Genomic DNA, 27,991 nt, shown 5'->3' with positions numbered 1-27,991 from the left:
TTAATTTCACCAGCCATGGACTTTTCCTTTATCTTTAGCTTCCCTTATCAATTATCTACACTTCATAACTTCTTATTTATATTGTTTGCTGTCTGAGTTCCCTTTTTTCTATTTTTATTTTTTTCATTGATGCCTTCACTTCTCCTAGCTAAATGGGTTTTTACTCAAAGTTGTCCTTTCTTGATTGGATTTTTGGTCATCTAATAAATTCTCCTTAACTCACATTTTTCCTCAATTTAGGGAAACTTTTAGCCTTTTTTTGAAGCACCAAATAGATACTACTGGTTGGGACTCTCCTGTTAGTCCATACTAAACGTAACCATATCCTGTTCACTAGCCCATAGGCAACCACCTAATTCTAGTCCAGTGATCATTATCCATTATGACCTCCAAAATAGTTACACTGGCTATTGCACATAATGAGGTATGTCCTGCAGTATCCATGGCACCTAAGTCAGAGGAGGGGCAGTCCTTTTCCTTTTATCTCTGCTTTTCAACAATAAACTTAGCTTGTGGCAGCAAGTTCCACAGTTTATCATTAAGTCCAACAGCTTAATTAGATTTTTTTAAAAAAGGATTACACATTTATATGCATAATAACACAGTAACTTTAGCCCAGATTCAGTTTTTACCCAGTGTAAAGTCCTTGTGCAGCAGGGCATAAACCAACCAATAGCAACAAAATTCCCTTTGGACAAATTATTCCATAATTCATTCAGTGGGACAGAGAATTAGTGACGCTATAGCTTAGCAGTTAGGGCACACTCCCAGGATGTAGAAAAGTGGGGTTCCAATCCTCACTCCCAAAGACCAATGGTTAGGGCACTCACCTGTGAGATAAGAGACCAGAGTTCAGAGTCTTGCTTAAAGTCAGGCAGAGCAGGGATTTGAATCTGCATCTCTTCCATCCTCAGTGAGTGCCCTAACTTAGGGGTATAAGGGAAGCAGCACCTCCTCTGGCTTTGTTTTGTGCTGGGCCTCCCTGAGCTACTAGGCATGCTCTGAACATGCTCACTAGATGAAGCCCCAGCAGACTTTCAGCATGATGTAGGCACTGGGCATCAGGACTTAGGCAATTGTGCATGTGTCCAGCAGCAGAAATTTAGGGAACTTTATTGGAAGAAACTTAGGCATCTATGGGGTTAGGTAGCAGCTGATCAGGCGTTTTAAGGATCTAAATTTTTGACTTAGGCACCTAAATCTATCTGTGGATCTAGCCCTAAACTTCTCTGGTCCTTTGTTCTTTCTCATTCCCATCTGTGAAATGGGAATAACACTTTAGGGTACATAGAAGCCGAGAGTCTAATTTTTGTACAGGGTCTGACCCAAAGCTTATTGAAGTTAGTGGGAGTGTTATCACTGACTTCCATGGACTTTAGACAAGACCCATAATGTTTTGAGTTCCTCAGATTAAATGTATTTTAAAAGCACAAAGTATTATTTAAACTGTGAGTAGTTACTATTTCTCAGTTCATTTGAAAAAAGGGGCACTGATCATGACCTGCATTTCTCAGTCTAATGCCTGCAGAAAAGATTCTATGGAAGCCCCTAGGTCATGTCTGCATAAGTGAAGTACATACTTCTTTTCAGTGCTTTTTCCATTTTGTCTATGCCAAAATATCTAGTAAAAATTTTACAGAATAAAATTGATTAAAATAAGTGATAATTTTATTGCTGCCTCTCAATCTACCAAGATTATACAGGACAGTATATACCGAATTAATTGGAACTAACACACGCTGAAGACTTGAATGGATTACTGACACAGGATGAATTAACCAGTTCAAAAATAAGCCCCAAACCCCTGGATCAAAGCAACCCAGAACTCTGGGAAGGTTTGGATCTACATCTCAACTTTTCATCTTGCCCCTAACTCTCTAATGAGTACCTCTCTCTCTCCATCCACCAAGCATTTCAGACAAATGATTATTTGGCTTTCTAGTTGCTCTCAGATCCTACAGGTGGATGCAATCATGTTTAAACATAGTTTTAGGCATTTTCCAAACTATGCTAGGAAAGACACTCTCCAAACACCCAGTAAATGTTAGTATGCTGTGTGGATTTTCATCATAAGACAGTAGTGCTGCAACTATGTAATACGGTTTGGTCTTGTTGTTTTGGATGGGTAAGAACTTGTGTTATAACTGTTATTGAACCATGGTACAGATCTGGAAAACTGGATGGTGTTACCATCCAGTAGGAAGCAGTGGCTCAACAGTGTCACAAATTAGATGTCAAGAATTATAACATTCATAAACCAGTCGGAGAACACTTCAATCTCTCTGGTCACGCAATCACAGACATGAAGGTCGCTATCTTAAAACAAAAAAACTTCAAATCTAGACTCCAGCGAGAAACTGCTGAATTGGAATTCATTTGCAAATTGGATACTATTAATTTAGGCTTAAATAGAGACTGGGAGTGGCTATTTCCCCTTGTTTTTTCCTACCCCCCCCCCCAGATGTTCTGGTTTAACTTGGATTTAAACTTGGAGAGTGGTCAGTTTGGATGAGCTATTACCAGCAGGAGAGTGAGTTTGTGTGTGTGTGGTTTTTGTGAGGGGGTGAGAGAACCTAGACTTGTGCTGGAAATGGCCCAACTTGATGATCACTTTAGATAAGCTATTACCAGCAGGACAGTGGGGTGGGAGGAGGTATTGTTTCATATTCTCTGTGTGTATATAAAGTCTGCTGCAGTTTCCACGGTATGCATCCGATAAAGTGAGCTGTCGCTCACGAAAGCTCATGCTCAAATAAATTGGTTAGTCTCTAAGGTGCCACAAGTACACCTTTTCTTTTTGCGAATACAGACTAACACGGCTGTTACTCTGAAACCTGTCAAAGACCTATATGGATACTGGCTTATTGGGAGTCTGTTAGCTCAAGAGGTATGGATTTTTGCTTTGGAATGGGTGGAATTAGGCTCGATCGCTGCCAGCACCATAAACAAAGTTCTTGATATCATGGACATGCTCTTATGATGTCAGTGGGGGGAAAAAAGAGTTAAGCCACTTTGAGTGCTCTTGAAAATCCCACACATGTGGCCACAATTCTGTTACACAAGAACTGTAAAGACCAGGGCTGTAATACATAGCTTGGCACTGTGTATGCAAGGAAGATCAGACCACATAATGCAAGGAAGGCATTACTGTGTTATAGTATGCTCCTGTGACATATTAAGATTTACTGTGCAGTTGGGTCTTAAATCCATCAGTGTCTGAGGCTATTGAACACTTTTCCTTCCCTTTTGTTGTTGTTTAATATTAGAGAGTTGATCTGCAGAAACCAGTGAAGCTAATGAAAGCTGAGAGTGATGCTCCATACTAATCAGCTCCTGGATTGCTCTTGGAACTGACATTATCATGAAGATAAAGCTAGGCTAATTGGCTCCTCTGTGAGTTTCTCATTTCAGATCTGCTTTTTTGGGTAGCTATTTAATCAACCACTTGTAACCTGGCATCTAATAAAGAAAACTTGTTGAATCATCTAAAATTGTTTCTGAAAATATTACTGGCCTTGAGATTTTTAGATGGGGCACAAAACAGAAGAATGACTCAAGGGACTTCCTTTTTCCTTCAAAGACAAATTAAAATCACAAACTTCATAGCTTTTGGGTTAGCAACAAGGTGAAAATGGAAATATTAAACCAAATGAATAGCATATACTCCAGGAATAACAGTAAACATAATATATTCAAATAAAAATGTAATTTAAATGAGCCAAATCCTCTACTTTGCACTCTCAAATACAGAGAAGTGGATGACAGATCTAAGGCTCTGTGTAGCTCTGCCTTCCTGGAGCAGTGCTCATCTGGGAGAAGGCAGGATCTGTTAGAGGTCAGGATTTGAAGGAGACAACCCATGGATCGCTGGCTTTCAGTGCAGGTGATCTCTGCCTCCCTGTCTCAGCCACTACACCTGCCCCACTGCACTCACTTATGCCACAACCAGCCCTACAGCACAGGCATAACTTCTGTGCCATGTATAAAAGTCAGAGGCTTGCAAAAATCCAGTTAAACCAGGTGTGATGGGTTGTCACCCCTGGTGTGCACTCTAGGAGCCATGGGAACCGCTGTGCCTCCTAACCCCCCAGCTGGGCAGGCCTCTCTCATACTGCTTGGCTGGTGATTCAGCCAGCCTCTCCAGGCCCTGTTATCACCCAACATGACAGCAGGTGGTGCCACACAGCAAACTGAGCTACCAGAGTGCTAACCCTTGGCCTGCGCCACTTCCCGCAGCCCCTATCGGCCTGGAGCAGTGAACCACGGCCAGTGGGTGCCGCAGTCGGCCAAACCTGCAGACACGGCAGGTAAACAAATTGGCAAACTCACATGAATGCACATCTGAACTCTGGATCTTCACTGATCACGGACAGCAACTGTGCATGGGGTGCAGTGGAGGAAGAGGGGAATGATGTGTTAAAGGAGCACTTATTGTTTGACTTTCACACAGCAAGGTGAGAAACTGGGCAAAGAACGCTGCCCAATAAACTGTTTGGTTTTTTGGTCATATGCTTTTGAATCGTGGTGGTGGTTTCCAAAACTAATGCTTGGTTCCATTTTGTAGTGGTAAGAGGAATTCCTAGATACTGAATCCTGTTCTTCTTGTTGCTGATTCCACCTGGCGGAAGTTTATATAAGGTAATTAAGTGTTTGCACTGTAACTGTACATGTGCTAATTCTAAAACTGTAACTCTTCACAGTCAGAAGAGAAGCATTACCAAGTGTGAAATACTAGCTCATTACAAGAGGTGTTATCTCCTCTCCAACAAAAAGTCCCATATACACCAGACCACTGTGGATCAGTAAACAAAAGACTTTGTTGATTGCTCCCCCTATACCCAGGATGAGGTGACGTGTAGATGAACTTATCCCATCAGTTTGAACTCTAAGGGAAAGGAATAAAATTCCCTGACAAGAAGGAACTGTGTCTTCATGCTGCTTAGACTTTGTGGGGCAAAGATTACTAAGCATAAGCCAAAGATCCGCAGCTGCTTAGCATGGGTTCCCCAGCTTTCACATTACAGCAGCTTCTATTACCTTTTTGAACTTGTGCCCACAAGGGCTGGGGTGGGGGAGATACTAGTGAAAGGAGGACACTTGGCCCTAAGAACAGTAAACTATCCTTTACTGAAGGAAGAACTTGCACTCCAATCTGCACGGGGAGCCCCTAGGACACACAGAGGGGCTGCAGGGGACTCTGGCTGTTCGGGACAGTTGACCAGGCAGGACCCTACCAGGGGCAGGGAGTCCTCTGCAGTGCTATATTTTCCACACTTATCTCAGGGTTACATGGGGTCACAGCTGGCTACATTCTTATACATACAATTTATGCTTATTATACAAACTGACTTGTTTACAGGCAAAAATATGCTGAGCTATGCTACAATATCTTTTGGCAGGGTCTGTCGGACAAAGTTCATTGAAACTTCCTGCATCCTCCGCTTACCTCCAGTCACATACTCAGTCCACCACTTAACTCCTCACCAATCTTCTGCAAGCTGGCCCCTACAGAACTTAAGACTAATTCATTTGTTTGTATGTTTACCTGCTTTAACCTTGTACATAACTCACATTTCTTTTTCTTAGTTAATCTTTAGTTTATCATAGGATTGACTACGAGTGTTGTCCTTGGTTTGAGTTCTGAGGTGCAAATTGACCTGGGATAAGTGACCAGCCCTTTGGGAATGGGAATAACCTGAATATTGTTGTGATTTTTGATTAAGGGACCATCTTATCATGAAGGGAAGATTACCTGGGTGGCAAGATAGATCAGAGTAACCAAGGGGACTGTCTGTGACTCCATGTTAAGGCTGTCATAGTGCTTGAGCAGTTTACACTTGATATTTGGTTGATGAAATCTAAGTATAAATATAACTCACACCCTGTTTGAAGTTTGTCCCCTTTTTCACAGTTTTCCCTGACGTTGGTGATCATGCTCATGAGCCACTCCAGGGAGCTTGACAAAGCTAATCTCTTTTTCTCCTAGTACAATTCTTATTATCTACTTACACAGCATCTTGTAGGTTTATAGGTGTGATTGTATGGCTTTAGCCCTCAATCCTACACAATGATTCAAAAATCTACCTCCCCAATCCTGACCCATCTCTATCCATCCAGTGTCACATTTCAACTGGTCTCTGACATTTCCTTCCAGTATGTCTCACCGTCAGCTTAAATTTAATATGACCACAACTTAACTCCTTCTTCCCTACCTAGCAAGAGGTTTGTTTTATTTTAGCTTAATAAGGACACCCATCACCATGGTATTTTGTGTACTATAAACCCTAACCACACCACTCCTGTGTAAAACACCACCTTTCTTTCTGATACTCAGGCCCATAACTTGAGTATCCTCTTTGACTCAGAATCATAGAAGATTAGGGTTGGAGGAGACCTCAGGAGGTCATCTAGTCCAACCCCTTGCTCAAAGCAGGACCAACCACAACTAAATCATCCGAGCCAGGGCTTTGTCAAGCCGGGCCTTAAAAATCTCAATGATGGAGATTCCACCACCTCCCTAGGTAACCCATTTCAGTGCTGCTTCACCCTCCTAGTGAGAATTTTTCCTAATATCCAGTGTACACCTCCTCCACTGCAACTTGAGACCATTGCTCCTTGTTCTGTCATCTGCCACCACTGAGAACAGCTTAGCTTCATCCTGTTTGGAGCCCCCCTTCAGGTAGTTAAAGGCTGCTATCAAATCCCCGCTCACTCTTCCCTTCTGCAGACTAAGCCCAGTTCCCTCAGCCCTCCTGCCCCCAAATAATTTTCATTGCCCTCCACTGGACTCTCTCCAATTTGTCCACATCCTTTCTGTAGTGGGGGGCCCAAAATTGGATGCAGTACTCCAGATGTGGACTCACCAGTGTCAAATAGAGGGGAATAATTACTTCCCTTGATCTGCTGGCAATGCTCTGACTAATGCAGCCCAATATGCCATTAGCCTTCTTGGCAACAAGGGCACACTGACTCATCTCCAGTTTCTCATCCACTGTAATCCCTAGGTACTTTTCTGCAGAACTGTGGCTTAGCCAGTCGGTCCCCAGCCTGTAGCAGTGCATGGGATTCTTCCATCCTAAGAGCAGGACTCTGCACTTGTTGAACTTCAGAGACTACTTCCTCTTTCTAAACAATATCCAAAAATTCCTCCATATCACCCTGAATATCTGGCCTTTTCTTTCTGTCCATACCACTAAGCCTCTTATGCAGCAACTCATTGTCTCTAACTACTGCAACAGTCTCCTCTCTGGCCTTCCTGACACCTGCTTCTATTCAAAACACTGCTGTTACAATCATCTTCCTGGGTAGTCATTCTGACTATCGGGGCACCATTTAGGGAAAGTGGGGGGAGGTACTTGCCCCCCCACCACCAAGTTGCGGACCACAGTGGAGTGGAAACAAGAAAATGAACTACTGCTCCATGCTCTCACCAGAGGAATCAGAAGCCCTTTGTTGTGGTCTGAGAAGTTGCTTCAGGGCTGCCCCCAAGCAGCTGGACTGGCAGCTCTCCCTGGTCCCGAGAAATATTTCCCTGGCTCTGTCCGCTGCTTCATGCCTGGAAGTGCAAGAGCTGACCCCCCTGACAGCCTACATCGCCAGCAACAGTGGTAGCAGCCCTGGGACCAGAAGGGCACTCAAAGCACTTCATGTGGGTAAATAGCTCCTTGTTACCCAGCTGGTAGGATGAAACACAGGAGAGAGCAGTTTCTGGATAGCTGTGGCCAACAGAAGAGAGCTGTTGAGTGCTGATCTCCTTAAGTCTCTCTCTTTCTCTCTCTCTACCACAAAGCTGACCAGTTTAATTTTCAGTGTAACAGCCAGTGTTTCCCTTATACATTTCAGTTGCTGCTAGTGGAAATTAGAGGAAGTTATTATACATACCTATAACTTCTCAATCAGAAAATAAAGTTTTTGTGACCAGTTGTTTACTTGGGGTGGGGGGGGCATATTGAGAATGCTCAATCAGGGCAAAGTGCGAAGAATGGGGCAGACAATCCCCCAAACTGGTAGTTATTCTAATTAGATTCACCAAGCCAGCAACAAAACAGCTTCTACAATACCTTGCTGGTTACCCACAAGCCAAAAACACAGCTCCCTTAAAGCAATCCATCCTTGGGCTCCCACCCAGACAGCCAAGTCAAATATGATAAGGATTACTGAAAATCTTATTCATCATACATAAAGTTCTACCAATCCCGAGGGATCGGACACATTACCTGCCAGGTCAATTAATATTTCAGATCTCACCCAAATCCACACTTAAAACCAATTCTTATTAACTAAACTAAGATTTATGAAAAGAGAGTATTGTGGTTAATAGGTCATTATACATAAATATATGAATAAATTTCTTAGGTCAGTTTTATAATAAAGATGGTGAGTAGCTGAACTGCAAAAAGTTCTTTCCAGAATCAGTTCATCAGATTATAGTCCAAAAAGGCAGTCCCTATACAGAGTTTGTTCAAATTCTTCCATGAGAATTAGCGGGATAATCCAGACAGGAGCTGGAGACCTCAGTCTTGTGATTCAAGCTTCCCCTGACCAAGCTTAAGCAGCTCTGAGATAACAGGATCAGATCCCTAAAGTTCTTTTACAGATCTCTGGCAGGCCATTGATAGCCTCTTGATGCAGGTATTACTTGGGTGAAGCACTGTGGCTTTGAAATAAAACCTCCTATTTCCTATGTATACACAGGTAATTATCCATTAAGCAGTTCATAGACAGTTTACTACAAACTTCAAAGAGAAATATAGCCAATGATATCATACCAAAGTTCCATCTAAATGTTAATATTCCCATCTGATCTCTGAATCAATAGAATATAGTAACAGACAGGAACCATCTGGTTACATCGTTAATTTCTAACCAGATATAAGTAAACACATACAAAATATCTTTTAGTATTTACCTCTACTTAAACAATAGACTAGAGCTTTGAAATGCAAACCATCTAACATGGCTTTGCTAGCTATTTATAAGGAATGGCCCTAATTACCATTTATATACTTTTCTAATATGTCTTTAAAGGTAGAATTTGGGTCATTTAGCCTGCTAGTTTTATGGCTCAGTGTCACAGTTTTTATTTTTGAATTTGTCTATGTACCCCTGGAGGGCTCTTAATCCTTCTAGGTTGTAACAGCCTTGGAACAGGTCTCTTTACTAGCTTCATTAATATACGAGTATGCCCTTGAAATAACATTGTTTAGAGGGCAAATTTTCTTAACATTTAAGACATATAGTGTCATATTATATTTTCATAAAGGCGTACTTAAGAATCATCCATTTGGGACACTGCAGATACATATTCAGGATTTCTATATTACATTATAGAACTGAACAGTTTCCAGAGGCTAAAACAGGCTTTCAGATCAGTCATTTGTAAATGCAAGTTAAATTTTTAAATTCATTTTCATGTTTTGAATCTTTACACCTTTTGTACCTTGAATTGAAGTGTATTTTCATTTGTGCTGGAGAAATATCTAATGCATTGTATAAACAGATTACAATGTTTAAGACTTTATTTCTAATTACTGAGTAACTTAATATGAAAAGAAAACACACTGCCATTGGAAAAGGGGATAACATTTTTATCTACTGGAAATACACTTTCAGGTGTCTTAGAGTTGATAGGAAACCCATATCGGCCAATCTATTGTAATTTTTTTTCTAATTATCACTTTATAAGCTTTTTGTCTTTCCTGTTTTTTAAGACAGTGTGGGGAAAAAATTGTTTTCTAATTTGTTAGTTATTCCATGTTTTAGAAGAATGTTTGAGGGGAAACTCAACTACTTTAGATTTCATAACTTTTAAATGAAAAATGAGATATACAAATTAAGAGTGCATATGTTTTCTTCCAGAAGGTAAAATAAATGAAAATAAAGTATGTGGGTGTTTGGGAGTGATTGGTGTGACGTTGTAAGGACAATGATATTGAGCAAATATTCTGCATGGATTTTATTTACCCGTTAAAGTTATTAGTTCTTGTATTAAGGCTCCGATTTACTGATATAGGAAACTAAATGCAAAATAATGCACACTGAAAAACATAATCCCAAATATACATACAAAATGATTGGGTCTAAATTAGATGTTACCACTCAAGAAAGAGAAGTGGGAGTCATTGTAGATAGTTCTCATAAAACATCTGCTCAATGTGCAGAAGTAGTCAAAAAAGCTAACAGAGTGTTAGGAACCATTAGGAAAGGGATAAATAACAAGGTAAAAAATATCATAATGCCTTTATATAAATCCATGGTACGCCCCCATCTTGAATACTGTGTGCGGATCTGGTCACCACATCTCAAAAAAGATATACTGGAACTGGAAAAGGTACAGAGAAGGGCAATAAAAATGATTACTGGTATGGAACAGCTTCCATGTAAGGAGAGATTAAAAAGACTGGGACTTTTCAGCTTGGAAAAGAGACGACTCGGGGAGGATATGACAAAGGTCTATAAAATCTTGACTGGCATGGGGAAAGTAAATAAGGAAATGTTATTTACTCTTTCACATAACACATGAACTAGAGGTCACTCAAATAAATTAATAAGCAACAGGTTTAAAACAAACAAAGGGAAGTACTTCTTCACATAACACACAGTCAGCCTGTAAAAATCTTTGCCAGGCGTTGTTGTGAAGGTCAAAACTATCACAGGGTTAAAAAAAGAACTAGATAAATTCATGTAGGATGGGTCCATCAATGACGATTAGCCAGGATGGGCTGGGTTGCAACACCATGCTCTTGAGTATCCCTAGCCTCTGTTTGCCAGAAGTTGGCAGTGGACAAAAGGGGATGGATCACTTGATTGCCTGTTCTGTTCATTCCCTCTGAAGCCCCTGGCATTGGCCACCATAGGTCTGATGGACCATAGGTCTGACCCAGTATGGTCGTTCTTATGATACCTCAAGGTTTGGGATTGGGAATATTTTGCTGAATTATCTCCTGATTGTTCTAAATTTACATATCAACTTAAAATATGGCTTTAGTGTTTCTATATATTTTTCTTTCTTTATATAGGAATTAGATACAATGCTCCTGTCAGCTACTGTCTAAGTTATCTGCAAAAAACCTAGAGTTTTCATGTACCTATGTAACCCCTGAAATGGTTAAAATTGCCCCACCTACCAAAATCTGAAATAGCGCCCCTCCTGACTATGTCACTCTCCACACTCTGAGTCTCTGGACGAGCTCCCTCTTCTTCACCGTATCAAATTCAATTTTCTGGTCTTTTCCATAAGGTCCTTTGCAACTTAGTCCCTCCCTACTCATTGGCTCCTGTCCAAATCTTCCAAGAATAAACTTTCTTGCATCAGCACATTCTGTTTCACAGCTGAATTGAAATAGCCCTTCCACTTTTCAGGAGATGAGGGGCTGCTGTTCGCCCCCTCTGCATAGATATGATAGCACAAAGTATGAGTCTGAGCAATACTATTTCCTGTTAAGTTTGCTAGCAGTAGAAGTGGTCAACACTTTTCAATTTCTGATTAAATTTCAAAATTTCTGGAAGAAAGTAAGTGAGGGACATTTTGACAAAAGGTTCACAATTCACTACCAGTGCCATGTTTTCTATTCAGTTTTATGTCTGGGTGGGAGTTTTCAAATGTTGTAATTCTAACCGAATCTGGAGATTTAAATAAAATGGGAAGAATTTTCTACAAAGCTTTTCCTGATCAGCTCTGCAGGGGAGCTTGGTGGTTGCTCTCCACTCCTCAGGAACTTGGGGTAGAGAGGGTGTAGGTTAGCATTAGCTGTTGCCCTTTGAGGGTCTTTCCCAGTAGGGTTGCCATCATTATATTTAAAAAACACGGGCCAGACCTCAGAGGACCCCAAATTTGACTTGAACCTATGAAGGCAAGTCCCTTTCCCCACCCCCATTCTTCCAAGGGTTTCTCTCTCTCTCCAGCTCTGGATGTAGCAGAGAACTCAGGGCCTCAGTTACTGGGCCAGAGCCGCTGCAACTCCTGTTCAGGTTTGGCACAGGTGCTGGGAGCCAAGCTGGAGACTGCAGTTGCTGATCTTTGACTGCTGCAGCACTGTGCATCTGGCTGGGGACATTGGTAGAGATTCTGGGAGCCAGGAGGTTATACCCCGGGAGTATTGACACACATACCCCCCCCCCCCCCCCGCCAGACAGAGCTCCTTCCTGACTCCACCCTTCAGTGTAGCTCAAGGGCAAACAGCAAGGATCAGCAATCTTTGGCCCATGGCTCACCAGGGTAAGCTCCCGGCAGGCCAGGCTGGTTTATTTACCTGCCGCATCTGCAGGTTCAGCTGATCCCAGCTCCCCCTGGCCGCAGTTCACCGCTCCAGGCCAATGTGGGCTGTGGGAAGCGGCGCGGGCTGCAGGATGTGCTGGCCGCCAATTCCTGCAGTGCCCATTGGCCTGGAACGGCAAACTGCAGCCAGTGGGAGCTGCAATCAGCCCGACCCGCCCAGAGGCTTACCCTGGCGGGCCGCGGGCCAAAGGTTGCCGATCCCTGGCACACAATCTGTACACTTGCTCTGCCTGACAGAGCCTGCACAGGGAAAGCAGATGGGAATCCTGCGCTTAAGGGTTGGAGTCAGCAGGGACCCTGTCCAGCAATGGCACAGAACTCACAAGGGGCATCTTTCCACTCCCCTCCCAACCCTGGCCCTTGAGCACCGCCTCATCTGCTCAGGTTGCCAAACCTCCAGGATTGTCCTGGAGTCTCCAGCTATTAAAGATTAATCTTTAATTAAAGATTATGTCATGTGATGTAACCTCCCAAATATGGGGAACCAAAATTGGCAGCCGACAGCTTCCCCTCTGCAGCACTGAAGGGCCAGGGTCAGAGGGGAGGAGAGAGGAGTTGAAAGATGAGGTACCTGTGAGTACCGGCCCCCTGCTGTTGAAACGCGGGATAAAAGGCGTCCAGAGGTGAGATTTAGTAGGGGACAGGCAATTTTCTGTTTAAACACCGGACGTCGCTTATAATTAGGTTGACTAGATGGCAAGTGTGAAATCGGGACAGGAGGTGGAGGGTAATAGGTGCCTCTCTAAGAAAAAGCCCCAAATATCAGGACAGTCCCTATAAAATTGGGACATCTGGTCACCCTACTTATAATACAGGGCTATTGGGAACCCACCAGCTCTTATTTGCGCCCCACCCCAGATGAGGGAGCACAAATCTGTTCCATCCCACGGTCAAGGGTGAATTACAGCTGGACTCCCAACAACCGACTCGCACGGCCCGCCTCAGCTGCTGTACCACGCGCTCTCCGCCCTGCCTTGTAGGTATTGTGGTGCTGGGCCCGTGATGCATTCTGGGTATTGTAGTCCGGACGTTCGATCTCCCTGGGCCAGCGCTGCCAGGGTTGCGATTCCCTTCTTGAGATTCGGTTGGCCGGGCGAAGGTATCCGTCAGTTTACAATGTGCTCAGCCAATCCGACTGGGCCATGTCGGAGAAGCTATCGTCCAATGGGCCGCCCGCGCTGTGAATGGCCCACAGTGTTTGGTTGTTGTCGTAGAGCTGGTGTGGCGTGATTGGCCCCCTCGAGGCAGGTGGGCGGGGTGGGGAAGCCGGACTTGGGGCTCCTCGGCGGCGTTGTCGTCTTACAGGAGCCCTGCGATGGATCTGCGGAAGCGGCTGGCGTGGCTACTCTGCGCCGCGGCGCTGTTGAGCTGTGGCCTAGCCACTGCGGGTCAGTATTTAGGGCCCCGAGGGCGTAACCCCCACGACCCTCTCCCGGGCGGGGCAAGGGGCTCGCCTCTCTACCGCCTCCCTGCCCGTGGGGTCGCCGCCCCTCCAGGACGGCAGCGCGGGGTGCCGGCCGTGGGGGAGAGCTGGGGGTGGCGCGGGGATGGGGGCACTGGGGCTTCGAGGGACTCGTGGCTCAGCGATACGGGCGCGGGGAAAGAAGCGTCGGGATAGTGGTGGGGACTGGAGACAGTGGGGTGGCTGATCCAGGGATAGGTGCGGTGTGGGGTTAAGTGAGGATGGGATGGTGGGATTTGGGGGCACGGGTGGTAGTGGGGTGGATGGGGCAGTGTGGGGTCAGTTGGGGAGGGCATGTCAGGATGGTGGGGGATGAGTGACAGCGGGGTGGTGTAGAGTCATGTGGGGAGAGTGTGTTGGGGTGGTGGGAGGATGGGGGACAGCTGGGTGGCTGACCCAGCGATGGTTGTGGTCTGGGGCAGGGGTTGGCTGCCTGCGGGCTGATTTTTAGTGGCCCTCAGCTGCCAGTCAGGGTTCCGGCTGCGGGCCCCATTCAGCCCGCTGCTAGGGGCCTGGATGGATGGAACCCTGGGACGGGACCCGGCTGGCAGCGGGCTGAGTGGCGCAGCGCGCTGCCGGTCTGGGGTTCCATCTGCCATGTGTGCTGCCGATCTGGGGTTCTGTCCGCCAGGCCTGGCCAGCCAGGGTCCCGGCCGCTGGCCCCGCTCAGCCCACTGCTGGTCTGGTGTTCCAGCCACCAGCCTCTGCCAACCGGGGTTCTAGCTGCCAGCCCCACTCAGCCTGCTGCCAGCCCAGGGTTCCGTCCATCCAGGCCGGCAGCAGGATGAGCGGGGCCGGCAGCCGGGACCCCAGACAGGCAGAGTGGGCGGCAGATGGAACCCCAGACTGGCAGCGTGCTGAGCCACTTCTCAAAGGTTGTCGACCCCTGGTCTGGGGTAAGGTAGGGAGGTGGTGTTGGGATGTTGGGGTATAAGTGACAGCAGGATGTATGGGGTGCTCAGATGATGAGGGGAATGGGTAACAGGTGGCTGACCTAACTTGTAGTGTGGGGTCAGATGGGAACACATGTCAACAGCTTCTAGCCTTCTACTTTAGATTGTTGCTGGTGATGGACTTTTCTGTTTTGATAAACTGTTTTAGGGAAGGACTGAAAAACATCATGCTTGAGTTAACACATCAACTGCCCCAAATCTGTTGGCTCTTATGTAGAGTAGAAAAAAAGGTGATTTTATTTTTTAAGCATGTTAGCAAAGTGCCGTTAAGGGGGATCCTGGAAGGTGTTAAGAATTGTGTGCACTGGATGCCAATGTTTTTAAACACCTTGTAACCAAAATGTGTGTTTATAAAAATACCCTTTTCTCTAATTTAGACATGTCCTTAGTAAGTAAGCAGTGCTGGAGTTTCTTCTGTTAATAAAATGTCTTTAGTGTTGTAAGTGTGCATAATACATGGACAGTGCTTCGTTATGTTATTCCAAATACTTGTTAATTACATTGTTTAATTTATCTCTCTTTCACATTCTCTCAGCCTCCAGTTCACACAACCTTCCCATGTTTTTACAGACAGATGCTTGAAAGGATGTTATCTGGCTGCAGAGGCTATGTGTACGATAACATTTTTGTCAGTAAAACTTTTGTTGGTCAGGGGAGTGAAAAAACACACCCCAGCCAACAAAAGCACCGGTGTGGACAGCGCTATGTCGGCAGGAGATCGTCTCCTACTGACATAGCTACCAGCACTTGTTAGGGGTGGTTTAGTTATGCTGGCATAGAACAGCTACATGGGAGACCTGACACCGGCACAATTGTAGCAATACAGCTGTGCCACTGTCGTGTCTGTAGTGTAGACATAGGCAGAGACAGCTTCACCCTGAACTTTTTGGGGAAAAGATGCCTCCCAAATGGGCTTTTTGGAAGATTTGTAATATTGGGAGGTGTCACTTAAGAAGATGACCTCATAGTCAGCCTGATAAGCTTTTGGTAAATAAGTCCTAGACTTTTTATCTTTTGCGTATGCTACCAGCTAGAGGGTTAAAAATTGAAGGTTGCCTTGCTCAAGTACTGGATCTCAAATACCATTGTCACAGCTTTTGTAGATAACATAACTGGCCATCTGTGTGTTTCCCAAAGTGTAGTACAGAAGCATCTAGCTTTCTGAAGTCAAAAAGATAACATAACCCCACTTACCCAATACACTTGCTATCTACCACTTCTCAGAGTGCTTATAAAGAAATTAAAAATGAAAACTGGTCTCATCCCACCACATATGAATCAATCAGTTGTACATGCAGGATATTTAAGTGCATGTGATTGGCATGGCTGGTATGCAGCATGTAATTTTTTTGACAGGGCTGTGTTCTCTGGAGTGTGATATCCTGGTAGTTGAACTTTGAACCTAGTACTCAAGGTTTTGTTTTGTTTTTTTTTATACAAAATTAAATCGTGAGTATATTGATGGTATGATGAATATCCTCTACAATAGGGTACGTTTAAAACACATGGCACTATGTATGCATGTTGGCTGCCCTCTTGGCTGAAATACGGGGGATTGATCTGGGGACCTCCAGAGCTAAGAGAATGAACAGCTAAAGAGCCAAGGCTCTGTAGCTGAGGGCTGTAACAACTCATATCCTCTGTGGATCAGCACAGAGAGGGGCTTGGAACACATATTCACCTATGTATTATGTATTGCGGAGTTCGATTCTGTCACCAGATTTTAATTTTCAGATGCTTAAGTTAGGTACAAACATCTATAATAAAATACATAGGTAATATGTATTTGGTGTGTTAGGTGTTGCTAAGGGGTTGCTATGGCTAAAAATTGGAATGGTCATCATGTCAAGATCCAGATATAACTTTGAATGTATCAAAATGATTTTTGGCAGCCACTGTGATCCTGGAAAGGCATTTCTTAACTAACATTTGCTTTAGAAGGTTATTTTGTGAACTGGTTCTGGCTTGTGACTGTTTTCATTGGATTCTCTGATATCCTGCAACAATAGGCCTATTGGTACTTGAAACATTCTTTGACGGGTCTGGTACAAGCGTAGAGGCTTGATGTTGAATGCTATAACTCAGTTGTTTTACACTTGGAGCAGGCCTGCCAAGTGGATATTTGAATTCCTAAATACTCACCCATAACTTCTGGAGGCTAAGCCTAAATCATCTGGGATGTGGAAAAATTATTTCTGAGCAACCTCAAACTCAAATTCTTGAACCTGCAATTTAATTGTCTGGATTCAAAAGTTTTTGATAAGGTTTCTATTTCGGTACATAGCTTATCAAGTACTGTTTTTGGCCTTGTACCCAAGACTCACAATCCTAGTTTGAAATCTTAATTTAATGAAAACCTTAAACTTTGCTCAAATCAGTAATTTATTGGAGACTTCATGCTTGCTGTTAAGCCAAGAAAAGTTTTGGGCCTCAAATGAATGAGCCTCACCATCTGTTTATAGAATAAGATGTAAATATGTTTGAAAGAGAGTGTGATTTAGATGAGGACTCTCTTGATGTAGCTCAATCCAGATAAAATTGATGAGATACTGGTAAATTGGGGGAAGCAACTGGAAGACATGGCAAGGATTACATCTACCGTTTTGGTTGAGGTTCTGTATGCACCACTTGTTAGTAGACTTTGTAGTCTCGGGTGGTGTCGGACTCCCCCCTGTTATTGGATGATAGGCTTGTTTTTGTTTAATCTGCATTGGGTATGGAGATATCTAAACAATTATTTAGTGGGGTCCTGGAAAAAGACTGTTCCAAATCTTTCCCTCCTTCATGGACTTCTTTGATTTCTTCTAGGTATGTTTATGGAGTATGATACTTACTTGTGCTGATGTGTTGGTTTATTTCATGTCTTAAAGAATCAGAAATAAATCATGACATGGTATTGCTGATCTTCCTGCAACAAATCAGTTCCCGAATTGTGGAAGTACTAAGAGAGAGCCTGATATTTCATTATTTTGGCTTTATAAGTGGCTTCCAAAAAAGTCTGTGTAAAATACAAATGCTGAAATTGCTGAGTCTAGAGATGTGTTTCTGCAGACCCTCATGTACAGTTCTGGTTGTTATTTTTTACCCACCACCTCGGTCACAGTATTGTACTTGCTAATGCTGTTCAAAAGTGCTGCCATTCGTTTTTAATCACATTCTTTCTATGTAATACGTAGACAGTCCTCCAGTGAGAACACTTAGATGGGTTAAGCAGGGATAAAAGAAATCTGTTTCTTAATTATGAAGGTTTAATATAATCATGGACTTATGAGAAGAGTGTGTGTGTGTGCGTGTTCTGTTTCTGTTTGTACACACACAAGTTCAGGTTTCACATCATTTGCTATTGTTACATATTGGAAATATTTCATTTGTACTTCAAGGTGTTCTGGTATCTCTGAGCCATCAGAATAATGTTTTTTTTCCTGATTCATTCCTTTTCACTAAAATCTCAAAACCAAATTACTGTAGCCTAAAATTTTATCCTTTATTCTTTTGTTGTTGCATATAACTATTGCTGGTCAGATTTGAGGCTTTGTCTTGCACTAGTTATGCTGAGGATGCAAGTTTGATTCCTGGCTTGTTTGTGGGATTTTTCTCTCTCTTTTTTTCCCCCCACCACCGGAGGTATTTTCCATCCTGTCTGATAGAGGAGGCATTCTTGGCTACTGTTGTTATGCTGTGCTCATCCTGGCTGACTTGAGTGGGAAGTAGTATGCTGAAGTCTGATCATACAAAAATAAGTATTCCCTCAAAGTTCCCTTGTAGTCTAAACCCCAGATTGTAATTTGTAGAAGAGGATTGCTGTAGAGGTAGCTTTGGAAAAGTTCAGCCAGTAGTTGGAAAGGAGTTTGAACGAACCTTGAATGTTGCCATAAGAGGACTAATACTGACTGGCTACTGTCTTTGCAGTGCACTAATGGAATAGTGGTGGGACAAATAACTGAGTAGGACAATTTGAAACTAACCTTGCTGAGGCAACAGCTTGAAGTGACAGTTACTCAATCACCACATTCCTGGTGATTGGCTGTAATAAGCGTGGCATTGTGTACAAATTTGGTTCAGGAGTCTCTTACCTGAAGTGTGTTTTGGGTCAAACTTTGGCATAGTCAGAAGAATTTATCCATGTGAGGAAAGTCCTTTTTTTAATGTTTCATGTTTGTTTATCTTTTTTTTTCCCCCTTAAATAAGTAAAGGCCAAATTCTATTCCAAAGTATAAACAATCAATTATCCCTCTCAAAATGAAAGAAATGGTCCCTAGTTAATAAAAACACACACAGCCCTGCATTGATGGTCCATTACTAAAATATCTTGGGTATTGGTTGGGTTGTGTGGTATTGTTCAGAATTTGGAGCATTTACAAAAATCTGAGTGGAAAAATTTAATTCTCAGAGATAAGTTGGGCCTTTCATGAGGCTTTTGGGAGATTCCTTATGGCACTACTAGATCTCTGGCTATTTCCAAAGGATGAATAGCCATCTTAGCCTGTAATTTTAACACTTTTCTAGACTAAACCTATCAGAATTTCTCTACTGTTGCTGACTGCCCCACAGTGTTGCACATTGAAACCTGAGTTGTCCATTTTTTTTTTCTCCTGGAGTCTGGGCTAAACCTGTCTGACCTCTGGTGGTGGTCTACCCTCAGATGGCCCACACTGCACAACTTTTTTCCTAATTTCTGGATCCTCCCACAAAATACAAAAAATGTCTTACCCAGCCCTTGTTCCTAGAGGTACTTCTAATGTGGATAGTGTGTACTATCAGTCCTCTTTCTTCATCATTAATAGGTTGGGTTGACTTGAGCTTGTGAGTGCTTAAAAGAAGTGGCAAAACAAGTAATTAATCCACATGAAGTGCCTCATACTTAAGTACTGTAGGTAGAATTTCATTTGGGGCACAAGACGGTTCAGGGCTGATGAAGAAATTTTGCATTAAATTTCTAACTAAAATGTTCTTTTTGTCTTGTATTGTCGGCTTGTTACCTTTTAATAATCTTCACTATCCCTCCATTTGCTTAAAAAATGGTAGGATTAATTTCCAATCAGCCCTTTCAGAACTAGCATCTATAGCACTAGGCAACCCTTCAAACAGATCCAGCAAATGGTAAGTGACCCACTTTTTCTGAGCTTGGATTTGCATTTAGAAAAACAAATGAACAATTAGCTCTAATCACTGTTTGGCAAGTGCATAAACATTATAATCTTTGATTCTCTTCACTGGACAAACATTGGTTAATAATTCCCTCTTATTTCCAACAGTGACCTGCCACTAGCCCCTCATTAACACCTCCAAAAGATCCTTTTTAATTCTCTCTCAAAGTAGGCATGCTTTTAATTATAACTGTAATGTCCATGTTCTGTTCAGCAGTTCTGTGTCAAGAATTGTAGGTCTGTAAATGATCCCTTTGCTGTTTGCATTATCCAGTATCACTGCAAGTTAGTCTGCCTAATTTAACTGGAAAATCATTTAAGAGCCCAGTACAGCTAAATAAATTAAAATTGTGTTTGCCTTTTTTAGCAGTCTGGTTTGGAAAGAACACCTGTGTAACAGCCTGTTAACTATGTTATACCTGCAGCCTGTTAATTTAGAGCTGGTTTCTTCTGAGAGAAGCTACATGATGCAACTGCAATGAAACAGTTCCATTGTTTTGCTTTTGAGACAAAAACAAAACAAATTTAGTCCTGGTTTGTACTGCTAATTCCCCTCATCCGTCCCACCTCAATTTTGCATTTCTGTCACATTACACATGTAATTGTTGTGAATGGGCAGTTTCATATGTGTATGGAGGGAATACACCCTATTAGACTGTTGGTATTTTGTTTTGTATGACTTTGCCATACAATTAATAAAGTCCTTGGATTAATCAAAAAACTAAAGGAGGATAATGTAGTTAATCAACATAGATTTATGAAAAATTAACTTGATATTTTTTGAGATTATGAGTTTGGTTGATAAAAGTAATAATGTTGACTTCTGTAAGTTGTCTGGCTTGATACTACATAATGTTTTAATTAAAAAACGAGAACAGTATAAAATTAACATGGCACGTATTAATGGATTAAAAACTGGCTGATAGGTCCCAAAATGTAGTTGTAAAGGAGGAATTGTCATCAGCTTCCCGTTGGATCCCACAAAGATCAGTTCTTGGCCCTCTGCTATTTAAAGTTTTTATTAATGACCTGGAAGAAAACATAAAAACATCACTGATCAAGTTTGCAGATGACACACAAATTTGGGGAGTGGTAAATAATGAAGAGGACAAGGACACTGATTCAGAGCAATCTGGTTAGCGTGGTAAATTAGGTGCAAGCAAACAGTGTGTTTTAATATAGTTAAGTGTATACTTAGTTAAGTGTATACTTCTTGGAACAAAGAATGTAGGCCATACTTACAGGATGGAAACTCTACCCTGGGAAGTAGTGACTCTGAAAAATATTTGAGGGGTGTGGTGGATGATCACCTGAACATGAACTACCAATATGATGATATGGCCAAAAGAGCTAATGCAATCCTCAGATACATGAACAGGGGAATCTTGTAGGAGTGGAGAGGTTAGTTTACTTCTGTATTGTCACTGATACAACTGCTATTCCAATACTGTGTCCGGTTCTGGTGCCCACAATTCAAGAAAGATGTTGATAAATTGGAGAGGGTTCGGGGAAGAGCCACGAGAATAGTTAAAGGATTAGAAAACATGTCTTATAGGGATAGACCCAAGGAGCTCCATCTATTTATCTTAACTAAGAAAAAAAGGTTAAGGAGTAACTTGATTACAGTCTACAAGTACCTACATGGGGAACAAATATTTAGTAATGGGCTCTTCGTTCTTGCAGAGAAAGGTATAACATGAAAGCTGAAAGTTGAAGCTAGACAGTTTCAGACTGGAAATAAGGTGTACATTTTTGACAATGAGGGTAATTAACCATTGAAACAACTTGCCAAGGATTGTGGTGGATTCTCCATCACTGACAATTTTTCAATCAAGATAGAATTCTAGAAATTGTTTTAGGGAGGTTCTATGGCCTGTGTTGTACAGGAGGTTGGACTATATGACCACAATGGTAACTTTTCGCTTTGGAATCTATGAATAAATATATTGCTAAAATATACAATGCCAATTAGCAATGAGGGGCTATCAATGCTATTTTAAAATCTTTCTTTTGGGAATGTATTAGCTGATATTTGTTGATTACAATGAATCTGCAGATAACACCTAAAGCTGATGTCCTAAACAGTTGTGGCAATTAAAAATATCCTTGTACTTGTAAAGCATTAAATAGTATTGTTGACATCTTCAGAGTGCTTTGCAAGCAGTTAATCCCATAGTATTGTAACTTGACCTTCCTATTTCAGTTTCTTCCACATCTGTAAAATGGGGATAAGTGATTTGCTCAAGGCCATAGAGGTTGTCATAGTCAGGATTAAAATGCAAGATGGGATAGGATTCCTGATGGCTAGTCTGCAAGTCTGTATTTAGAACACTAGGGCCATGTCTACAGTCACTACCACTTATGTCTTCAAAATCTATTGTTGCTCAGGGGTGTGTAAAAACACATCTCTGAGCGACATACATTTTGTGGGCATAAGTGGTAGTGTGCACAGTGCTATGTTGGCGGGAGAGCTTCTCCCACTGACATAGCGATTGCTGTTTGTGGAGGTAATTTTATTATGTCAATGGGAGAGCTCTCTCCCGTTGACATAGAGTGGCTACACGAGCATTCTTACAGCAGCTCAGCTACTTTAGTACAGTTGCTCTGCTGTCAGCTCACTAGTGTAGATGTGACCTAAACTATATCATTTTCGAAAGTAAAGATGTTAATCTGAGTGTCATACCTAAATTCCAACTGATTACGTTCTGCTTCCTAATTTCCCCTACATTTTCAAAACAGATATTGGATTCTTCGCTTTCTTACCTAAACTGATGTGCAGATTTACTATGTGCTTCTAAACATCTGTTGCATGTCACCATGAAAGTGCTGCACTCCAGTAGTGGGAGAAGTAATTGCAGTGTGTGAGATTCTGAGTTGAAAAGCATTATAGTTTGCTTCAAAATGGAAAATACAGCTAGCATTGCTCCTTTATTAAACGTTTATGGTAGTTTTATAATTTCCTACTGCCATTATTGAATCTGCCAGGGCAAGACCTGAATGCGTCAGGAATGGTACTTATCTTTCATGACAGGAAGTCAGACTAAGTGAAAAAGGGCAAGGGCAGCAACGTCTAGTAGTTGACTTCTAACACTGGCTATTGCATGGCAGTAAACTGTAGTGCAGGGGTCGGCAACCTATGGCACGCGTGCCAAAGACGGCACGTGAGCTGATTTTTAACGGCACACTGCTGCCTGCTGAGTCCCAGCCACCGGCCCCGCTCAGCCTGCTGCCGAACTCAGGCTTTGACCCCAGCAGGCAGCAGCATGCCATTAAAAATCCTGCCCATCCCAGCGCACTCTTCTCTGCCCCCCTCCCACCCTTCCCGTGGGGGCAGGGTGAAGAAGCTTGGTCCTGCCGGATGCTGCTGCAGGGCAGGCAAGCTCTCCCTTCCCCCGACATGCTGGGTTCCTGCCCCATCTCCTCTCCATCCCTGCCACTGATCAGCTGATGGCCCTTGCAAGGGAGGGGGAGAAGTGGAGCCGCAGTGAGCTCGCTGCTCCAGGGAGAAAGTGGAGAAGAGGTGGGGACAGGGCCTTGGGGAATGGGAGTGGAATCAGGGCATATCCCCTCCAGCCCCCTGCCGTGAGCCGCTCTGGGCAGGGGGCTGGGACCACCCCACGATCCTAGCCCACACCCCCAGCCCTCTGCCCTGACCCCTGCACCCCCCTCACACACCCCCAGCCCTCTGCCCTGCACCCCCTCACATCCCAGCCTCCTGCCCTGACTCCAGCACCCCCCCATACCCAGCCCCCCATGCCCTGACTGCTGCACCCTCCTCACACTCCCCCAGCCCTCTGCCCTGACTCCTGCAGCCCCACACATTCTCACCCCCCCACACACATTCCTACCTGCACCCCTCACACCAAATGCGAGCTGCCCAGGTAAGCACTCCACACCTAAACCTCCTTCCCCAACCCTGGGCCCCCTCCCTCATTCTAGCTCCTGGCCAGATCCTACACCTCAACCCCCAGCCCTGTGCTCAGTGCACTCCCACCCTCAGCTCAGTGCAGAGAGAGAGGAAAAGAATGGGCTAGAACCAGGGAGAAAGTAGGTACCCACTCTGTGTGGGCAGGGCTGGGATCCCAGGCGGTCAGCGGGCTGATTGGGGCCGGCAGGAGCCGGCGGACGAAACCCCAGACCGGCAGCAGACTGAGTGGCACCGCGCTGAGCTGTTCAGCCCACTGCCGGTCTGGGGTCCCAGCCGCCGGCCCCGCTCAGCCCACTGCTGGTCTGGGTTTTTAGCTGCCGGCCTCTTGCCAGCCGGGGTCCTGGCCGCAGGCTCCACTCAGCCTACTGCCGCCTAGGTGAATGGAACCCCAGGCTGGCGGTGGTCTGAGCAGGCCGACAGCATGAGATCAGCATTTTAATTTAATTTTAAATGACGCTTTTTAAACATCTTGAAAACCTTGTTTACTTTACATACGACAATAGTTTAGTTATATAATATATAGACTTAGAGAGAGAGACCTTCTAAAAAAACGTTAAAATGTATTACTAGCACGTAAAACCTTATATTAAAGTGAATAAATGAAGTCTCGGCACACCGCTTCTGAAAGGTTGCCGACCCCTGCTGTAGTGGTTCCCAGATGGTGTCAGTAGAATCATCAGAATTGTGAAGTCAATTAAATGTCATGTTCATCACAGTTTCCATCACTTGTTTCAGAGCTATTAGGGATAGAAAATCTGCAAGTATTCAGCCCCTTTGCTGCAGCAGAATGTGATGGCCTTCTGTTGGTTTTCCATCAGCACGTCTTTGCTTCAAAGGCAGTGTGTGTAAGTTAATAGCAGAAATGTTTTATTCTACATGCTATATACATATAGCAGTCCTTAATTGGCTAATATAGTACTTAGCACTTCAAATAGAATTTTGTGTTCAAGGTATTGAATAGCTATTATTTTATATAAAGCATACCTAGATTGGTGAAAGTAAGGTTTGTCTCTCTGAACTCAGCCTGTTCCAAGTCTTCTGCAGTACATTAGATTTCCTTTTCTAAGGCCCTGCAATGCATAATCTGAACATAGTAAGGTGAGTTAAGGACAGACCAGTAGCTTTAACCCTATTTGTCCTGACTCTTGGTTTAAGTGAAATAGTCAATGTTTTAAGATACTGCTGTATTTTGCGGAGTTATCTTGTATTTTTGCTTGTCCAAGCTGTATTTTATGATTAGGTCTCCTCTCATACTTGGGAAGGTCCCACATCATGTGTGACAACTCGAGACTCTTGGTCAAGGAGACTAGTGGAAACAAAAAATAAGAAAAGTTGTTTACAATAGAGTGAATGCATCAACTATGCAGGACCTAGGGCAAATCAAGATGAGAAATACAGGAATCTACAAAATACATTTGAAGCTGCTAAAAATAGATCTATGGTACAGTTCTATTTCCCTCTTACCTGAGATCACAAAAACAAACAAGACTGTGCAACTGACCTGTGTGTTCTAGAGTTCCTTGTCCTTCTTTTAGATGTATTAGTGAACTCAAGAGCTCTAGTATATCTCAAAAGAATAATGCTAAGCAATATTATTTTGTTCTAGCTAAATTTATTGCTTTTATTTAGGCAATAACACATGTTAAAATAGCTTCTGAACTAATTTTTAAAATTCTTTACAGATGAAGAAGGCGGTCAAGATGAGTCATTAGAATCAAAGGTAAGCAATAAGTCTCACCGAATGATGCGTTCCATTTTCTTCTCCCTCTTTGTGGGACTACTAGAGCAGGAGTTCTCAAACTGGGGGTCGGGACCCTTCAGGGGGTCACAAGGTTATTACATAGGGGGTGGCAAGCTGTCAGCCTCCACCCCAAACCCTGCTTTGCCTCCAGCATTTATAATTAAACACTTTTATATAAAAAAGTGTGTTTAATTTATAAGTGGGGGGGCGCACTCAGAGGCTCGCTATGGTGAAAGTGGTCACTAATGTAAAACTTTGAGAGCCACTGGACTTGAGCAAGGATCTGAAAATCAGAACTCAATGGAGTCTATTTAGAACCTGCCACTAACTTGCTGTATGACGTTGGCTAAGTCACTTAACATCTCGGAGCTTCAGCTCACCTCTTTGAAAAAAGAATATTTGTTATCTCATTGAGGGTTTCGTTAAGTAATACCAATAAAGACCTATGGAAGTATTAGTCATTAAAAATGTAGCATGTGTAAGGCTACGTTTTAGTCATGGGTATTTTTAGTAAAAGTCATGGATGGATCACAGACAGTGAACAAAAATTCGTGGCCCGTGACCCACCCATGACGTACTATATACCCCTGCCTAAATCTGGTGGGGAAGGAGGGGCGCGTGGCCTGGGACCCCTGCTGGTGATGGGGTGGGGGCTGGCAGGCTCCCTACCTGCCCCCTTGGGTTCCCCAGAAGCAGCGACATGGCTCTCCCTCAGCTCCTAGCTCCGTGCACTGACTTCGCAGCTCCCATTGGCCGGGAACCACAGCTAATGGGAGCTGTGGGGGTGGTGAGGCAGCATGTGGAGCTAGGAGCTGAGGGAGGGACATCGCCACTTCGGGGGAGCCCCCCATGGTAAGCGCCGCCCAGAGCCCTCACCCCCTCCCGTGCCTGAGCCCACTCCCACGTGCACCCCAACTCCTGCTGCTGGGGAGGAGGGCGATTGCCTGAGACTGCCCCAGCAGCGGCCCCCCTGGGCCAGCCGCACCAGTCGCTGCAGAAGTCATGGAGGTCCTAGAAAGTCACAGAATCCATGACACACTCACAACCTTAAGCATAAGGAGAGTTGATTTACTGCAGAAGTAAGGTCATTTTCCCTCTTGTCGCTCCTTTCATCAAAGCATATCAACGTGCTTTAAAAAACACAAATTTAGCCTTACAGTATATCTGTGAGGTAGGTGATATACCTGTCTTACAGGTCAGGAAACTAAGGCAAAGAGACTAGGTGTGGTGGTTTTTTCCCCACTTCTTTCTCCCTCCTTATTTGGCTGTATTAAAGCTAAAACCCATCAATCTTTAATTCTAGTTCTTTGCTCTAAATAATAGACAACTTGCCTTCTAATTTTTCACTAATATTAGAATATAAATGGGAGATTTTAGGAGAGAGGAAACAAAGAATTGTGGTCAGAGGGTGATAGACTTGAAACTAATATTACAAGCACTAATATTACAAAACTGATAGGGCAAGTGAAGTCCCTTAGTAAGCTTTCAACTAAGTGTAATAGAAAAGCCTGTTACAATTCAGATGGAATATCTCAAACATGAAGTCAAGAACTGGTGGTGGAATACAAGATAGTACAGGAAAAGTTTGCACTTGGAAGGAGAAATTTCAGTCTACTTAGCTGTTTGACATTAGGACAAAGGATTCCCCTTTAGAGAGCCTTATACAGTCAGCTCTCCACTAAACACTTGGGTCCATGTGTCCAAATTTGACTTTCCTGTGACTTGTGATAGTTTTTTCCCTTAAGTACAAAGGGAACTAGTCTCCCCTTCTGCTATACTTCCAATACTGTCGTTGAGTGCCTTAGCTTTAAACAGGTCATTCCAAATCAGCACAAATGAAGCTCCATTTTTCATATAAGCTGAAGTGATGTGCACACAAATCTGCATGAATGAAGAGCAACCAATTTTGTGAGAGTGTTTTGGGACATCTCCATTGTGAAAAGAGTTGCTGGTTTTGGTTTCTTTAAGAATTAAAGGGGAAGTGGGGAATAGGGGCTGAAAGGAACAATTCAACACATTTATCTTAACTTCAAGAGTGAGAAGTAACATATTAAGTTCAGTTTCCTAGTAGGCTTCATAAACCAAAAAGGGGTAGACATTGAATAGCAATAGTCAGTGAGAGGACTAGTCTCCTAAATTCTGCTCTCTTCTTCTCTAGACTTCCTTGCCTTCAGAAGAACAGGTCGGGGACCGCTCCACAGGAACCCGTGTTGTCGCAGGTCAGATCTTCCTTGAGTCAGAGGAATCAGACTCTCCCACTGAAGATGAAGAGCGCTATAGGAGCCAAGAAGAGGAGAAGGAAAGCATGTTGGAGGAGCTTAACTCTCTTGAAATGTCAAACCTATTAAATAAGAACTTGGAAGATGTAGCAAGGCAGAAACCAGGTAACTTTGCTTGAATTTTGCAGGCTTCATGAACCAACGGCAAGAAGCAAAATCAATCTGGAAAAATTTGGGAGATTAGTGGGATCCAGAAATAATCTT

At 43.4% G+C, this 27,991-nt stretch overlaps 1 protein-coding gene across 1 annotated transcript in view; it reads left to right on the top strand.

Moving 5' to 3' along the window:
* The first annotated feature begins 13,509 nt into the window (after nucleotides 1-13,509).
* Nucleotides 13,510-27,991, top strand: part of SEL1L (SEL1L adaptor subunit of SYVN1 ubiquitin ligase) — a 59,104-nt gene continuing 44,622 nt past the window's right edge. The window contains exons 1-3 of the mRNA XM_048853886.2: nucleotides 13,510-13,665; nucleotides 25,450-25,487; nucleotides 27,667-27,892. Of these exons, the coding sequence (XP_048709843.1) occupies nucleotides 13,593-13,665; nucleotides 25,450-25,487; nucleotides 27,667-27,892 (337 nt within the window). The 5' untranslated portion in view covers nucleotides 13,510-13,592. The remainder of the gene's footprint in view (nucleotides 13,666-25,449; nucleotides 25,488-27,666; nucleotides 27,893-27,991) is intronic.

This window comes from Caretta caretta, chromosome 6 (assembly GCF_965140235.1).
Source record: "Caretta caretta isolate rCarCar2 chromosome 6, rCarCar1.hap1, whole genome shotgun sequence".
Taxonomy (NCBI): domain Eukaryota; kingdom Metazoa; phylum Chordata; order Testudines; family Cheloniidae; genus Caretta; species Caretta caretta.
Note: the sequence above shows the minus strand (reverse complement) of the source record. Positions and strands in the feature narration are given on the sequence as shown.